Here is an 18,685-nt window from a genome sequence, read left to right on the forward strand (position 1 = left end):
CATTCTGACTTCCAGGCCAAGAGTCCTGCCTTTTATGCGAAAATCCCCCATTCACACAGCCTGGCTGTCAATCACACAGCAGGGGGGTTGTCCGGCCCGGACAGCCACTTTAGCCAATCATGCCAAAGTGCGACTTGGGTTTCCAAGGATACCCTGTGCAGGGGGTGCCTACACCCCTCCCTCACATACAGCCCACCTAGACACCCAGGTGCCAAGAGGAGGGCTTCTTGGAAGAAGCCAGCCAAAAGATGGTGAACAAAGGAGGCAAACCTGGTTTGCCACGCAAAGTAAAACACAAGAAGGACTTTAACAAAAAGAAATGGTGAATAAACCCGACCGGAGCCAAAAGAAAGAGTATTTGATGTAGCAGGTTTATGTTCGAGGCTACTATGATAGCCGGGAACAGTACGATGTTTATATAATATAATCGCGGTAGAAAGGTTAGGATAGACAACACTGCCACCAGCCAAGTCTGAATGTTAAAAGAGCAAAACAAAGCTCAGAGAGGCACAGACAAAAAGGGATAGGAATTAACCCTTTCTAGTACTCCATGTAAGATGGGGTGTACTGGTCTGTAGTTTTAAATGACTATGTAAAGTAAATGGTAACTTTACCTGTTTTCGGGGGACAGTAGTCAGCCCGGAAAATGGAGTCAGTGGGAAGTCTCAAAGACAACCCTGTGTCACTGCACTGAAGGTGCTGTGTAACACATAAAAGTGGGGCTCATGCAGTGGCGTCCTCCAGAGCCCTTGATCACACAAACATTAAAAATACGCATGGCAAAACACATGTAAGAGTGGGAAAAAGGCTCACACTCTTACCAAGTGGAAAAAATAAACTCCAGAAATCCAGCAAAGCTGCTGGAGGACTCACTAGGTGAGGGAAATTAGCCATAGAATATTCCCACTGACATTCTTTTTATTGTTTCATTGTGCACATGTGTAGGGTAATCTCAGTGCAAAATGTTCTAATCACTTTCATGGTAATCCAGTAATCTGTTGTACGAACCCTTGCCAACCCAAAATCCCCAACCTCGCCATCCAAGCTGCCCCAACCTACATTTCCCCAACAAAGGCCCAGCGTGCCACTCCCCAACTGAAACTACGACACCATCATGTACAGCGCATACACCAGTAGTCACAGCCCAGTGATTCTGTGTAGCATGTATTCAAATGAGTATCAAAAATGGATCATGGTAATGCGACCACCAGTGGAGAGCATTCATAGTTATTGCACCTAGCCTCCACAATTGGAAACACACTGCCTCGCCACCCCGTTAGTTTTGATCAGGGTGCTAGTGGGGAAAAAAAAAAAAAGACGATGCGACGGAGAGCATTCATAATTGTTGCACCTGAGAAAGGCAACTATGTGAGTCACGCACCCTCATGGGGGAGAATGAATTTAAATGGAATTGACAATTAACAATGGAAAGCATACACAGTTGTTAAGCCAGTTGTCTCTTTCCCCTGGGGTGCAACGTCTGTTGAGGGGCTGCGCATGTGTTCTATGCCGTTCTTTGCAGTTCAATTTGAAATATGCCTATGCCTTGGCTTTTCACAATCCCCCAAATTGCATAGGAGAAAAGGCATTCACCTTCAACATTGCAGAAATAAATAAAGTAATAAAGTAATCGGGTCCACGGACCTGACAAACATTGGCCAAATAAATAAACTGCCTCAGCCACAGCCCCTTGCAAGGGGCACCAGAGGCAGTAACAGTCCTCCCCACGGCCCCTTGCAGGGGGCACCAGAGGCAGTAACAGTCTTCCCCACATTCTACAAGGTGCGGGAGACAAGCAGTGGAGACGGCGAGGGCGATGTGGCACAAGTGCCCACTTTATGGTGCGGGGCAAGATGCAGGGAGTTGAAGTGGCATTGCCCACTCACTACCTCTTGGATAACTTCTGAAGTGCACGTGCAATGCTAAACGCGAATGAGGCAGAAGCGACCTGGAAAAAAAAACAAAAAAAACAAGCAGTTTGCAATGCAATCAATTCAACATTCAGCCACAAGATGGCAATGGTGAATAATCATTTCAGTCATAAAATACAAAATCTTTCATAGAGCTGCCAGGATAGCCCACCGGCAACGCTTCTTTCTTGAATATAAGACAACACGGTTTACTTATAATTACTCTTACGTCCCGTCCCCCTTTCCTCCATACTGCATGGGCAATTACAACTGAATGTAGCTCCAGGGTGGGGAGGAGACCCTCCTAAGAAAATAGGTTCCTGAAAACCACCTGTCCAAAAGCCACATCAGATCTAGAGCCGGCATCCAAACAGTGTTGCTTGCAGAAAGCCGAGGGAGAGGACCAAGTGGCTGCCCTGCTTATGACCGGTCAAGGAACATGGCGCTGGAATGCGATGGTCTTTGCGTTGGCACTCGTATGCTTCTTTGATGGCCGAGAACATCCAGCGGGATATGCAGGCCTTGGAGGCCTGATAACCTGGTCTTGCTCCTCCGAAAGTGACAAACAGGGCGTCTGATTTGCAGAAGCCCTTGGTCCTGTCAAGGTAGAATTTCAGGGCACGCCTGACATCCAAGCAGTGCAGAATACTCTGTGCCTCGTCCTTAGGATCGTCAAAAAACATAGGACTGACTATTTCCTTGTTCAAATGGAAAGCAGACGGCAACTTAGGCAGAAATGCCGGGTGTGTCCGCAGGACTACTTTGTCCCTATGAAAGGTAGTATATGGTTCTGAGGCGACCAGCGCCTGGATCTCGCCGATTCTGCAAGCCGAGGTGAGGCCGACTAGTAAGGCCGTCTTGATGGTGGCCAGCCTGATGTCCGCGGACGCAATTGGCTCAAACGGTTTGTGTGCCAAGGTGCCCAACACGATGTTTAGGTCCCAAACTGGGTGTGGCCTCTTGATGGGCGGGTAGAGCCTTGCAAGCCCCGTCAAATGTTTCTTGACAATCGGATTGGAGGAGAAGACCCCCCTCCTCCGAGTTCCTGTAAGCCCTGATCGCTGCGAGGTAAGTGTGGCAGGTGTCCACCTGCACGCCAGAGTGAGCGAGATGCGCCGAGAAGGAGAGCATGTGGTCCAAAGTACATGCCATGGGGTCGATTTCCTTGGAGCCTGCCCAGTGGCAGAACCTGGTCCATTTGCTTTTATACTGAGCCCTGGTAGCCTTGCTCCTTGCGCCCTGTATGATTTCTAGATGAGCCTGTGAGAGGCTGAGGTGCCTTAGCGTTACCTGCTCAGAAACCACACTGAGAGCTAGTTTCTGTGGCGTGGGGTGGATGACCCTGGCCACCTGCTGCGCCAGAAGATGTGCTGGGCCCGTCGGAAGGTGAATCTGAGGCATCTCCGAGAGGCTGAGCAGCTCCAAGAACCATGGCCTGGCCGGCCACCATGGTGCTATTAGAATGATGTTGAGCTGGCGAGACTCCTTGATCTTGCAAATCACTCTGTGAATCTGCAGAGTGGGCGGGAAAGCGTACGCTGTCATGCCGTTCCACTGAATCTGAATTGATTCTCCCAGGGAGCTAGGGTCCTGTCCCTGCCAGGAGGCGACCTGAGGGCACTTCCTGTTGCGCCAGATGGCAAAAAGCTCCACCCAGGGATGACCCCACCGGATGAAGATCTCCTGAATAACAAGGCCGTTTAGCTGCCACTTGTAATTGTCCGCTCCCAACCTGCTGAGCCTGTCCGCCTCCAGGTTGGATTCCCCTGAGAGGTGGACTGCTGTGAGGTAGATGTTTTCCAGGGGCCACTCCCACATGCTGATTGCCAGTCTGCACAGGGGGGGTTGGGGCATCTGGTGCCTCCCTGCTTGTTGACCTAGTACATGCTGGTCGAGTTGTCAGTCTAGATGAGGACAACCTTGCCCCGAGAGTGGAACGAATGCTCTGAGTGCTAGCCAGATGGTGTTCAGCTCCAACAAATTGATGTGGTATTCCTGCGCCTGTCGAGTCCAGGTGGAAAGCTCCAGCACAACTCTCAGGCCCGCCTGGTTCTTTTTCTGAATGGCGAAAATCCTGGATTAAAAGCCCAAGCCTCGCTGGGAGGCTGGGACTTCCTCCACAGCCTGGCTCTCTACGAGACCAGATCTCCGCCAGAAGAGTTGCTGTCCCAACTTGAGGGAGTGGGGGGGGAGGAGGGAGGAGAGGCTGGGATAGGTAGGCAGTACCTCATGGATACTACGGAGAGGATACAGGAAATGTGCATAGAGAGCAAGCCTGCCCCCCACTGGAGACACGTGGACCCGGAGGGGCGTGCATGCCTTCTTTCCCTCAGAGGGTGTTGTGGAGGAGGGGGACGAGAAAAAGCTCTTACTCCCCCCTCCCTTTTTGTTGCTTGCGCCGATTTGGAAGCCGTGGAACCCTCATACGTACGGCCCCTTGTCGGAGCACTCCTGTGAGTGGGTGTACGATTTAGGCGTGGTCTTTGTCAAAGTGGATAAAGACTTGGCCGTTGGGAGCCGTTTTTCTTTTTGTCCAGCTCCTCGTCCATGGCGGAGTGGAAGAGGTCCGCTCCCCCCCCCCCCCCCCCCTCGAACGGCAGGTCTAATATGCGTTCCTGGACATCCAGGTTGAATTTCATTGCACGGAGCCAGGCTGTCCTACTCATGTCCGTGGCGATACAGATGGTGTCAATATGGGCCACGGTGGACTCCATGAGGTCCTGCGCCACCAGCTTGGCCTCAGCCAGTCCCGCCTTGAAACGTGATTGGCTCTGCGTAGGGAGTTCCGGGAGGAAGTCCGCAATTTCCCACAATAACCTCTGTTTAGCAGCAGCCAGCATGGCATCAGCGTTGGCCTGACGAAGATGCAAGGATGCGTTGGAATACAGCTTCTTCCCGTACACCTCCAAGATCTTCTCCTCCTTGCCTAGCAGCTCTGCAGAGGAGGAGACTGAGGATGACAAAGGCTTGGAGTATAGTGATGCTGCAGCGATCACCGAGGAGTGTGGCTGAGGATGGGCCGATAGCAAGAGTTTAACCCCCTCCATCTGCCTGTACTTGGTGTCCAGGCATCGATTGACCGGCTGGGCAGAGTGGGGCTTGAGCCAACCCTTTTTGGCCAGGGAGACTACATCGGTCTGCAGTGGAATTCCTGTTTTGGCAGAGGGGCATCACGTGAGGACTTCAGAAAGGACCCCCCTCTGCCGGTTGCTCAACCTCGGGTTGAGGTAGGCCCAGGTACTACGCCAGCCCTGCAAGACGTTCGTGGAAGGCCTTGGCTAACGAGGGCATGCCAGGGTCGTCCTCCTCATCCGTGTCCTGTGGGTCAGGAGGATCCTGCGTCGGCGGTGGAGTAGCAGGAGCCGGTGGCTGGGGTACCGGGACCAGAGCTGGAAGCTGTGGAGGAGGCTGGTACGGAACCGCCTGAGGAATCGGCTGGGGGGCCGGAGGCAGATGCTGGGCCGGGGACGCCGGCGGAGGAGCCTGAGGTGCTGGAAGCATTGGAGGGAGCACGTCCCTGATGGCATCCCTGAGGATAACCCGAACCCGAGGGAACTTCATGAGCCTGAGGAACCTCTCAAAGATCCTTCACAGGCCTAAGGAGTGGTAGGGGATGTAGATGGAGTAGCGCGAGGCTGCTTGAGCCGCTGCATATCCTGCCCAAACGGACGCAGCGGGAACCGGTCCTGTGCAGATGAAGGATAGGCTGTAGGCCACATACCTGGTTGAGGCTAGCCCCACCTAAACACTCGTTCCTCGCCGAACTCCTGCAATGGTGTCAGACGGGTGCTGGTGTCTGCCACGGCGGACATTTTGTTGAGCTGCCTGCCACGTGCCTGCGTAGTGTTGTTTGGCTTGCTAAGCCCAGCCTCCTCCAGGACTCGAGTGTGGATAGCGGGGCCTACCCTGCTCCTCGGGCCTAGACCCGGTAGGTGTGACACCTTCGGCCCGGTAGAGCTGCGTTTAGGTGCCCCCTTGGACGTATTGCCGGTACTAGGGCGTGGTTCCTCGGACATAATGCCGTTACAAGGACGTAGCCTCTTAGCTGTAGACCCGGTACCATAACCTTCTGGTCCCTCAACACTGTCACCGTGAGGATCAGAGGATCCCTTGGCCTGTAGGCCGGTAGCTGGAGCAGCCTCGGTGTACGTGCTAGTACGAGGACCTGAGCGGTCCCTCCCACACGAGCGAGTTGTTGGGAAGGGGTCTCCCTTGCGATGGAAAATAGAGGTCCTACCTTGGGCCAGGATCGATGTTTCATGAAGTCCTTAAGGTCCTCTGGAGGCGACTTCTGGAAGAGCTCCCTCCACCTGGCTAGTCTGTTCTTCAGAGACCTAGATGACAGGGCGTTGCGCGCTGTACAAGCTTGCCAATTGTGGTCTGGTCCAAGGCAACGGAGGGCGTGGGGGTCTGAAGTTGGGAAGAGCCCGTCAAAGGATGGACACCTGCTGAACCCTGTGGAAGTAGACATGCGCCGGGGAGGAGCGTGATGCCCGAGAACTGAGTACCTGTATGATAAAAGACAAAACAAAACACAAAAGTAGTATCTGGGCGTGGAATAACATGGCCGAAGTCAAACCCAGGCGCGCTGGTGAATTCAGCCCGTTCCCGTCAACGCGGAAAAGGGGACTGAGGTGTGGCACCAGAGGGCGGAGTTATGGCAGCGCATGCACCCTGGGCCGTGCCTCTACATTTAAAGGGGAAGAAGGTTTTTTCTGGTGAAAAAGGTTCCGTCTCTCGTCCCTTGGAAGGGACGCCCATGCAGTATGGAGGAAAGGGGACGGGACGTAACAGTATGGGCAATTACCAGGTCATTACGGCCCAGTCAGACCCAGTAATTTCCCATTCACGGACGCCGGAATAAAATGCTCCCCATTCCCATTTCAGTCCCACATGGCTCAATGGGAATGGGGAGGTCGGAGGCACCGACACCATTCGTGAATGGTGCCGGTGCATCCGACATGCTCTGCTCGCAGGTGCCTGGCGGGCGGGAAGGTACCCGCGAGCAGAACTTTTAGTTTGCTGGTCTGGTAACAACGGTACCGGCAAGTTTACCGGTACTGTGGTTACTGGACCGCAAAACGTATAATGAGGCCCATTATCATTCCCAGTTCCATCGACAAACCGCAAAATTACAGTTTCAAGTTACAGTTTGCACTTTCAGGAATTGCCATAATGTTACACTCATATGGTTAACTGAGTTCGATTAAGCATAATATCATCGGTCTTCAAGGAAAAATGTTGCTCCATTATTCCTCCAAGTAGCATCACAACGACACTAAGTTTACTTGGCTTCATTTCCCAGCATGCACATTAGATGTAACAAATTGCAATTTCAGATGTTTGTTCTCCGAGGGGAAACTGTAACTAAGTTCTCTTGATCAACTTGTATAAGACCACAAATATAGGATAAATATCAGACCACAGCAATTTTTAGAGCAACTATTGTGTCATGAAGCATGTCCCACCAAAGGCAATCAAGATCAACTCCATCCATATTATTTGCAATTTTAAAAAAATGGTCTATATACCATTTGATTTGCGAGCTACACAGGTTAGCAACAAGTCCCTAAGGCCTTTCTTTGTTTTTGCTACTTTGACAAAATCTACATGCTGACACCACCACTCAGTTTCCCTATTATTTCGAGTAGCTCACTGGTTGGCAGTACATTAAACCTGAACCTCATATAACCATGACGCCAGTTCTTATTCAGGAAACCTGACCAGATAGGATTCTGGGAGCCCCAACATCTTATAACTGATAAGACAATTTGGTATTCCCCAACATTTCCATGGTTTCCGTCCAGTCAAAATACTGTAAAAAAAACGTTTTTACTCGAGCTGGATTATTAATAAGTGTTTATTTATTTAACCTAATTTGTCGAGTATACACATACAAGATGTCTGTAAAGTTGACAGGAGCTGGCCTCTGGGAAATATCAGTTCTTCCGACTCACCGGCTGTGCTGAACTCTTTGGCTTTTCACCTGCTGGAATCAAGGACGGTACCACGGTGGCAAGCGCTTCTCCCTGCTCTGGCCATCAGCGCGGGAGGGCCCCGTCTACCGTTGACATCTGTCACACTGCTTGCCGACTGCGATTCCCGGTCTTACAATTCTTTTCTCGAAGGCTTTGTGGGTCTGGGTTGAAAAAGGGCAGTGGCAATGGCAATTCCCTCCTTGTCGTCCATTCGGATTCCACCGCTTTTCTCCGTCGTTTGAACGGCCGTCCCAGAATAGCTGCTTCCTTGTGCATTCGGCCTTGCTCAAAGTGTGCTCTCGTGCTCCGTCTTTTATCCCAGTGGGGAAGGGAAAGGGCAGTCAGGTATGTGTGTAGTTCTCAGCAATTGCCTGACACTTGTGTTGGGACATGTCAGGTAAACGGTTCTGGTGTTAGTCCGTATCGCTCACGTAGTGAGAAAGTGTTTGTGTGGGAAAGGGGGGGGGAGGTAGAGTTTCTAAATATCCTACTGGGCAGAATGGGGAAAAGGTGTCATAAGGAAGGGGATACCACGTCTCGCGCTTCTGTGTCCCATTTCCACTCCCGAAATCCCCCTCACCTCCATCCAGGTGATCCTTCCCCACTGGTCCACCCCCAGGAACTGGATCAATAGCGATGGCAGTGTCCTGGCCACCTGGATGACAGATCTCTGGGGACTAGCGGGTGAGACACCTTCAGGATTCTCACAGGATCCAACGCTTTTCAATGATTTTAGAGCTGCTCTCATCGCCATTACACCAAGACATAGATACGTCTCTCTGACAATTTCCCAACATTTCATTATTCCAGTCCATTTCCGTTCTCTCATGGGACTTGTAAAGTTTGGAACAATGGGTACTCCTTTCATCAGCCAAAATACAACATTGCGAACCTTGATTCCCCTTCCAATCTTTGTCTGTCACCATTACCAAAAGAGGTCGTTATTCCCCTGTCCAGGCCATTGTGCAAAAACAATTTTTCACAAACCAACTGCCTCTTTTTGAGCATAGTTACTTTCTTATAATCGGATCTCAGGCAAGGCAGTTTATCCTTTTCCACCCCAGTACTAGACTTAACCAGGATATAATCTTCTCCTTGGCTGAAGTACAATCCCTATCATACTATCCAGACTGTACTATGACTCTCCTTACCTTGGTCAAGGGTGCAGTGAAATGTGGGATAAGGTTAGACATAATTTTTTTTTTAAAAAAATGGATAACACTTGGAGATTTAAGCCATCATCTCTACAAACAGAGGAAAGGTAACCCATAATTCAACTATAAATCACAGGTTTTACATCGCACTCAATTACCCCCCACCCATTTTATCTGGTTACGTGCATGGCTATTCACCCTAAGGTGTTGAGATACTATTTCGAGACACCTAGGGTTCAATTTTATATTAGTACAAATAAATACAAAGGATGATGATCACTCTCTACCCTTTCTATCTCAAAATCAACAACATTATCCCATTCATCACCCATGACAAATATGAAATCATCAACAATGAGCCAGTTGGGGCCGAGAATAACTTCATGGCTGGTTGATCCTTATGGAATCGGCCGTTACAGGCCCTCAAATTTAAGTTGTTGATCATTCTAGCCACATCTGTGGCCAGGCGGTGGATTATTTTTGGATAGGAGGCATTAAATGACGGAATGTCCCATTCAGTGTCCTGGTCTTCCCAGAGGTCCAGCCGTTCACCCAGTGGCTCAATCTGCAAATTTAAGTCACCTGCAACTATAATGTGACAATTTTTTCCTTTTCCCCCGATTAACAGATTGTTTCAGAAAGTATGTTTATGGTTAACATTCCCTGATGGTCTGCTGTAAATACTGAATATCCACAATTGCTCATCAGTCTCTGTTATGATAGAGAGGAGCTGGAGATCTGGCGAGACATGAGAACAATCTACCACTTTGCACCTTAGGGTGGAGTGTAGCCAGATCACCAGACCACCACTGGGCCTTTCTTTAGGGCCTTTAGACGCAGGAACTGTGAAGCACTTATACCCCAGGAACAGGACGGGATTCATGGCCAATGTTTCCAGAAATTAAATAATCTGATGTTTTCTTATAAAATGACACCAGTCGGGAACTTCCAACAGCCTGCAAAAACTGGGTTCAGTCCTTCGTCCGGTTTTCTAGCACACATGTCATTTGGTCGCTTGGACTGGGCCGACATTGATACAAAATAATCAGGGGCTCCGAGTGATATTGTGACATGGGAGGGTGGATATACCCTACAATAAATGCTCCGAAGACTCAATAAGATTCCAAGAGTTCAAATTAACTTTGATGTAGTCACTCCCATTATTGGGATTAAAGCCCCTGGTGCATTTGTTGATGTCTCAAATTATTGTTCCAAGAGCCCCAGACATGAGGGAACCAATGGAGAGATTTCATTGTTGACACTTTCCTGGCTTTCATAGCTATTAGGGGACAGGCGAGGGACATTACACATTACTACAGGCCCATTCTTTTATTTCCTATTGTCGGAGTTCATTACAATCCAAGGGCGTCTCTATATCCTTTCCGAAGGGCAATGTATTGGCACCAGATAAGGGAGTTCTGCTATACCCATACAGGTTTTGCATTGTTGTTGCCGGTTTATCAAAAGAGCATGGGTTGAATTGTTGCATAGAAGTCCCTTCCTTCACATTTTCCTTGGATGAAGCGTTTGCGGTGCTTCTAAGAGGATGTCTAATAGTCTGAGCGGATGGAATGCCCCTAGGCTCTGCAACCGCCATAGTAGAACCATGTTGTACCAAAGGCTGTGCACCAAGTGAGAGCACCGTTTTCTTGACATCCTGGATTTCATTAGACAACTCTTTGATGAACCAAGCGTCGATTTTAAGTGCTCAGGTGTCCAATCTATGAAGCCTCTCTTTCACCTTTTATGAACGAGATGGAGGGAAGCACATAGACAAATGCATGTTTTTTTGATAAATGAAATTCAGTGCCAAATTTCATCAATAACAAAAGGTTTGACAAATAGGGTCACCTCATCAGTGTGAAACCGGATACATTTACATGAACTAGAAAAGCCTTGAAGTTCTGAAACTCGTCTTACTGACGTCAAGTCAATCTTCTTCCTGTGCAGATGGGCCACCACCATCGGCATGAATTTTGTGAACACACTTGGTTTCCGAAGTGAGGCATAATGGGAGCACCGCAAACTAATAGGGAGTGATTCCCACCACAAAACAAAGACAGAAAGGGCCGTGAAAATATGCATCCTGAAGATACCAAGCCAAAAGGTAGGCTTTTCCCAAACTTGTAGAGTCTGCATCTGTGCCAAGGGGATAATGTTCAACCGGTCCTTTCCAGAGCTTGTTAAATAGTTTAGGAGGAGAGGGGGAGGTGGACATTGCGCATTGCCTGAAGATTAGGCCATGGACTCCAAAATGTGGCAATAATCCTGTAACACATATGGCGACTCCTATAGGAAATGATAAGAGGCTGCCGAGAGATTGTAGCGGAGGTGCCCGCTCCAAACTAGACTCGCAATGAAGTAAAAATGACTCACCCTAGTGACTGTTGTACTGCTAGTCTAGAATGCCCCATGTTCGAAACCTCTGGGACATTCTGTCCTATAGGACGGAACCATAGCTTTTTTTGATGCGCCACAATACATTTCCTTTTTAATGTTGCACCCTACACATGGGTGGTAACCTGCCCACCTCCCCAGGCCCTGCCTGCAGGGCTTGCCAATCAGTCCTTTTCTACCCACAGAGTTTGGGCTCTGACTGGAAACTAAGGCATTTATCGGGGATGGGGGGGCTGGCATATATTGGACATCAGTCTCTGGACTAGGAGTACAACAGTCACAATGGTGAATTACTTTGCCTTGCTCCTATGTTTAGCTCCCTTTCCTCCATACTTCTGGGAGAATCTCAAGCATGCATCTACCTGTGGGTCAAAAGTCCCAACTTAAATGTTTTAACTGGAAATGGATTGCAGGTTTTTTAATGGCATGGGACTCTAGTATACAAATTACAACCCATCTGGCAACTGATTTTTTGGGTGATTTAATCTGTTTTTATTTTAAGCCATTCATCAATAACAGATGACAAAAAAAAGGCATACGTCAACCAGCAGAGCAGTCAAAGCATCAGATATCATGGACACATTTTTGTGCATCTCGGATGTTGTGTCTAATCATGCAACAATTACAGCAAAATTCCTGTAAACTAACAAACCTAAACAAAGGAATCACTACACCACCCCCCACGCCCTCCCGTACATGCTCTCTGTAACAGTTGCAATGTGACCGACATAACATAATACCCTCTGGGCCGGGAGGATAGCTCAGGGGACAACACGCTTGCCTTGGAAGACGATGCAGGGCAACACAGGTTCGATCCACAGGTCTGCGCTTAGAAACCTCTGGATATTAAGTGCGTTATAAATAAACAATTACAATGATAATTTAAAGACCTGGTCTGCTGAGCTATGGGCGAATGGTCCTGTTTGGGTAAGAAAAACATGAGATCCTAGACCACAACCACCCTTCGGCCCGGGCACAGCTATGCCTGGGTTGTCATCGAGTGCGTACCACTTAAATTCATATTCAGGAGCTATGAACCCACCCGCGCCCATGAATCACGGCTATCCGTATCGCACCCCTCAACCAACCATGTATGCCCACAGAAAAGTGACTGTCACAACCAAGCTGACACACTAGGTATAGAGGTCTACAATCTCACGGAAGCAGTCTGCACGTCTTGTACCCGAGTGCCGTTTGAATGCACTGCGTTCCAGCAAGCACAATTTGGTCAAAAGAGCTCTCCAAGTCGCCTCACTCAGTTCATAAGTCACAAATGTTGAAGAAATTGTAAAAAGTAAATACCTCTGCAAAACATTTTTTGAGCGACACTGGAATTTCTCCATCAACAATGGACAGCATCCTCTCCATTTCATCTCGTATAACATAACTGCCAGATTCATTTGCAAACAGACTAAAAATATCTGGAAAAAATAATCAGGTGATTAGGTAAATGTAATCATTGATCGTCAATCTGATGAACAACAGGTTTATGTGATTGAGCTTTGATCTGAGTCCACAGGTCATGCGCGGTGTGGTTGTTACTTGTAAAAATAACAACCTTTTAACAACATTTTTCCACCAAATTATATAGCTTTTTATTAGTGCAACTTAACCATAACGTCCCTTTAACAAAGATTTTTCAGTAAATTTCATAGGTTTTTACCAGTGTACCCTTAATCTGCTGCAAGTTCCTTGTATTATACTCACCCCCAATGTGGCAGATATGGAGTCCGCGGACAGTGCAGTTGTCCACAGACATCAGGCAGCATTCCAAAAGCCCAGAATCACAGGGGAGATCCAAAAATGTTCTACCCATCAACCAACAAACAGATATACATTACATCGTTACTTATATTTCCGACACCCAAATATACCTTTTTGTACAAATCATTACTTCAAAAAGGTACAAATTATTTTTTCATTTAGCACACAACATTATGGAATGCAAAATTCAGAAACCATAACTTTACATGGCATTATCTCCTCAGTAGAACTCTGCATACAATTCACAAACACCAGGTGCTTATTGGAAAACAAGTTCTCACTAAATAGTAAGTGCATTGTATTTATTTCTCTATTATTATCATTCATTATATAAACATTTCTTATAAGAAAAAAAAGCAAAAAAAAAATTCTCCACAGAAATGGAAAACACACTTGAGTGGTTGGAAGAAAACGTCCCAAAAGAAGAAATGAGTGATAACATGTCTAATGGTATATAATAAAGTGACCAGAGGATAGCACAGGGGCAACGCCCTGGTCTTGGAAGCAAGACCATGCAGAGCAACAGAGGTGTGAATCCCGGATCCGCTATTAGAAACCGAACTCAGGTACAGTATTAGGCGCGTTATAACAAACCAAATAAATGAATTAAATAAATCTTTTAATATTAACAAGTAATATAGTTCGTAGAAACCTCACTTAAAAAAAAAAATAAATAAGAATGGGCCTGATTAGGAGTTTGCCGGTCCGGAAACAACAGTACCGGTATGCTTGTCTTATTTTCTTACAGTACATAGTTTTTTTTTTTAAATTCAATTTTTATTGATTTTTGGAAAACAACAGCATAGGTACGCAAATTACAAGATATGGGCAATCGCCCTCAACAAATCAAACTATAAGCCATTATTCCCTGCGTTTGTTCCCCCCCCCTCCCACCCACCCCATACAGTACCTCGAGCGCTGCTGTCTACTTATAGAAATGATGCGGCATAGGGCAGCATCAATCCGGGTTTTCTCCGGCAGTGGTCGACCGGCTTTCCAGGTTCCAAGGATATTTGTTCCATGTCGGGGCTTGTTTTTGGGCCGGGCCAAGGACGCTTGAGGGTCTCAGGACGTGGCCTATGTATTGCCAAACACCTCTTGAAATTGCAGCCAGGGTACTTGAACCATGTAAAGCCGCAGTAAGTCTTTCCATTAGGAATATGTCTTTGGCAATCATCACCCATTCTTTCTTCGAGGGGAGGGCGGGCCTCTTCCAAGTTCTAGCGCGGGCCGCTCTGGCTGCCAACAGTAGGGAGTGCGAGAGGTCCGGTAATTTTTCCCAGTGGTCATCCTTATGCTGCAGGCCAAACAGTATCAATATCGGGTCCAGCGGGAGCACACCTTCTCCCGCCTCTTTCAGCCAGCTAAGGACTTCGGCCCAGTAAGTTTGGACCTTCCCGCATGTCCACCACATGTGCCAATAGTTTGCCCTTTCCCACACCCGTGCCAGCAAAGGGGGATTACGTCTGGGAACATCTTAGAAAGTATGATCGGGTCATACTGCCATCTGTGCAGGAGTTTGACAGCATGGGTTTTGTACTGGCAGGAGATCGAGGTCTTAAATGATCTACTACAGAGTCCTCCCCCTGTCTCCCCTGTATGAAGCCCACCTGGTCGGAGTGGATGAGTACCGGCATATGGCTGTCTAGTCTCGTGGCTATAATCCTGGTGAACAGTTTAGCGTCCACATTCAGGAGGGAGATTGGTCTATATGACCGGCAGTCTGTTGGATCTGTGCCCTCCTTCGGGATCACTGTTATCAGTGCTTTGCCAAAAGACGGAGGCACCCTCCCGGTCCTCATGATATTTGTGAATAGGCCCGCTAGTAGGCCTCCAAAGGCCTTATAGAAGCCTGCGGTAAATCCGTCCTCCCCGGGGGCCCTGCCCAGCTTAAGACCCGATATTGCCTTGAGTACCTCCTCGCTCATTATTGGGGCGTCTAAAGCCGATGCCTCTGGGGGGGGGGGTCCATCACAGGTAATGTTACACCTCCGAGGTATGTTCCCAGTGCCTCCGCCTTCACTTCTCCTTCCCTCCCGTAGAGAGTCTCATAGAACCCTGCGAATTCCTCCACTATTCCCTCGGGATCCGTTTTTGTCCCCTCATCCCTGCATGAGATCCTTGACACCCATCTATCTCTCCGTTGGCCCCGGAGTTTGGCCGCCAGCATGGCGTCGGCCTTATCCCCTTTCTCATAATAACTTTGCCGCAAGTGTTGGAGGCCCGCTACAATTTTCCCCATCTCCAATGCTCTCAGCTTTTGCCTTTTCTCTCTTGCATCCCCCAAGTCCCTTTCCCTCTCCTCATCCCTCTTCCCTTCAGATCCCTCCAATGCTATTATCTCTGCCCGTAGCCTATGAGCCAGGACAGTCCTGGTCCTTTTTTTGGAAGCCCCCTCTCTAATCAGAACACCCCCTCCAGGTCACCTTTGCTGCCTCCCAGACTGTCTCTATGTTGACTTCACCCGTGTTATTGAGTTCAAAATATTCATTGATCGCCTTCTCCATCTCCTCCTAAAAACCACATCCCTTAGCAGGAAGTCATTGCATTTCCACAGGGATTCTCTGGGTTTCAGACCCAATACACTAATATCTGCCCAGACCATGTCGTGGTCCGACCAGCTAACCGGGCGGATGATGCAATGATGCAGGACTCCACTCGGCTCATGTTCTGGTGCCCCATGAAAAGATAATCTATTCTTGTTCTGGTGCCATGGACCGCTGAGTAGAAGGTGTATCCCTTACCCTCCGGATGCAATTCCCTCCATGTGTCCACGAGCCCATAGCCCCACATTAGCTCCCGGAATTTCCACTGGGGTCTGCCCCCTCGGCTGCCTAACGGGATGGCCCCTCCACTATGATCTAGTTCCCGATTTGCCCACATGTTAAAGTCTCCACCCAGTATAAGGAGCCCCTCTGTCCTGGCCATTATCTCTCCCATCGCCTCTTTGAGAAATTCAACCTGGCCCACATTAGGACAATAGATCGCTGCTAGGGAGACCCTAGAGTTGTGCAAGTCACCTGATATAATCATGGCTCTACCGTCTTCCCTTCCCCACCTGGTTACCTCTGTGAGTCTCTGGTTTCTCTGCAGGATGAACCCGACTCCACTCCGTTTCATGGGAGCGGATGCCCAGAAGGTCTGGACCACGTGTGCTCCCGGGATGGCCCTCTCCTCTCCTGTGACCGTTCTAGTTTCCTGTACGAAGAGGATATCTATTTTAGCGTTCTTCATTTCCCTCCCCAAGAGGGAGCGCTTTGGTGGGGAGTTCAAACCCTTTACATTGAGTGAGCCAATTCTCAGTTACTCAGCCCGACCCCTGTTCTCATTGTCTGCCATTGGGTCCTTGTCTTGTGTATAACGTCTTCCCGGATCTGTGCTTGCTGCCACCTTCCAATGTGGTTTTGAGACTGTGGGTCCCCAAGATCCCCAACCCCAACTCCCTCCCTTCCCTCCCTCCCTCCTCCCTCCTCCCCCCTCCCCCTCTTTATCATGACGCCTGCCAACGGGCAAGCCACCAGGGTGAATGCAAGTCCCTCCACCGCAGCCCCCTTGTTAAGCTCAGCGTCCCCGGCCGGGGCTGTTTGATTCAATCTCTCAGTCTCACTAATAGCGAGCCTCTGATCACTTAGTCCCCTTCGGCTTCCGTTGTGGGGGTGTTAAGTTTCTTGAATTTCCTTCGGCCCTTTATCTTCTTCTTTGTGGACCAAGGGCCCTCCGGTTCCCTCACAGCGCTCCGAGGCTCTTGCGCCTCCATCTTGTTTCCTTCCTCTGGGGTACCCCCTTTGAGTACCTGCAGCACTTGGGATTCCTCCTTGCCGCTGGTTACTCTATAGTCCACTCCTGAGCGTTCAAAAGACAAGGCGAATGGGAAGGACCACCTGTATCTTATGTCTTGGCTGGTGAGCCACTGGGTGAGTTGCCAGCACCCTCTTCTGCAGGTAAGAGTAAAAGCCGAGAGGTCCTGGTAAATTCTCACTGTGTCTCCTTCGAACAAGAAACTCTCCAGCCTTCTCGCTTTCTCGAGGACCTCCATTTTCTCTCTGTAGCGGAGGAAGCGCACAACTATGGACCTTGGGCCGCCCCTCGCTCCACCTCCCCCTCGGTGGGCTCTTTCCAGCTGGACTTCCTTGACCCCCTCGAGTGTGAAGAGTTGGTTGATGAGGCCCTGAACATTTCTCCCCACGTCTGCGGCAGTCTCACCTCTCTGTTGAGTCACACCCATAATGCGCAGGTTGTTTCGGCGTTCTCTGTTCTCTAGGTCATCCATTTTCAGGGCTATATCCTCCTCTCTGATTTCTAGGTCTGTTAGCCTCGCTTCGTATTTCATGTCAAACAGGTCCATTTGGAGGTGGTTGTTTTCCATTCCCTCCATTTTTTCCTCGAGCGTCTCCACTCTCCCCCTGAGATCAACTATAGAGGCTTGTATGTCCGTTCGAATCGCTTTTATCTCCTGGAGGATGTCCTTGAAGTCGTCCTTCGTTAGCACTGCGGGGGGGGGGGGGGTCGGCACTTGAAGGCATGGTGACTCTGTGTGGATCACCGAGGGGTGCGTCGGACCGGCGGAAGCGTTGGAGGGAGCGCACGTGGGCTGAGTTGGTTCCAGGGCTCCGGTCTCTGGGTGCCCTTTGGAGTATGGGTGGGGGCGGGGGGGTGCCCCTCACCCTGCCTTAATGCCTTGAGGTTTCCTCTGGTCGTCTTGGGCCCTCCCCGCTTCCGCGGAGGCAAGCTTGCAAGTGATGGCTCCGGTCCTCACGAGGGGGGCTAGGATTGTGATTGGGGCCTGTTTCCCCAGATGCGTCATGGCCGAAATGTTCCGGGGGGACCCCTGTACTCCAAGGGGGAGGGCCGTGCCAGCTTCTATGGGGTGAGTATCGCTGGTCCGTGCCCGGAGGGCACCGGGGGGGGAGGGGGCAAACCCAGTCCGCCGAATATCAGTTCTCCCCCCTGCGCTCCTCACCTTCTCCGGGCCGTCGAGGGCCTCCACACGTCCATTGTGGGCTCGGACCCCTTCACTGGGGGCTCCTTTTCAAGTAGGCCTCCGTGCCCGAGGGATGGGTCGGGAGGCTCCCGGATTCCTGATTTGCTGCTAGTTGTCCGCACCGGAGCAGTTCTTGGTGGCGTGGGGCTCCCACCAGGGCACCCCAGTCGTCCCTGGCCTCGTGCGATGTCCACACGCCACCGAGGCAGAGCTCCGGGGCCCGCTCGGCGTCTGCGCATGGTGGGGGGCGTGCACCGGCGTCCCCCCCCTCGGTGTTATGGGCGCGGGCCGCAGCTGCGGAGACGGCGATAGGCTGCTCCGGGTTCCACGGCAGGTCCGGCCGAGGCCTGGGGCCCCGCGAGAGGCAACGCCCTCAGTGGCTCCGCTGCACGGCCTCCGAAAAGGTGTCCTCTCTGTTGCTCGGCGAACAGGGCCTCAGATCGGGGCCAGCCTATATCCACTTTCGGAGGGGCGCTCAATTCGTTGGGCTGCTGCCGCGGG

At 50.1% G+C, this 18,685-nt stretch overlaps 1 protein-coding gene across 2 annotated transcripts in view; it reads right to left on the reverse strand.

The window, feature by feature from the left end:
* Positions 1-18,685, reverse strand: part of USP32 (ubiquitin specific peptidase 32) — a 3,569,419-nt gene that overhangs the window by 3,470,757 nt on the left and 79,977 nt on the right. For both annotated transcript variants that reach the window (XM_069615070.1, XM_069615069.1), the window contains exon 4: positions 12,742-12,860. In XM_069615070.1, coding sequence (XP_069471171.1) covers positions 12,742-12,860 — 119 coding nt within the window. The remainder of the gene's footprint in view (positions 1-12,741; positions 12,861-18,685) is intronic.

This window comes from Ambystoma mexicanum, chromosome 9 (genome assembly GCF_040938575.1).
Source record: "Ambystoma mexicanum isolate Mex_15411 chromosome 9, UKY_AmexF1_1, whole genome shotgun sequence".
Classification (NCBI taxonomy): Eukaryota; Metazoa; Chordata; class Amphibia; order Caudata; family Ambystomatidae; genus Ambystoma; species Ambystoma mexicanum.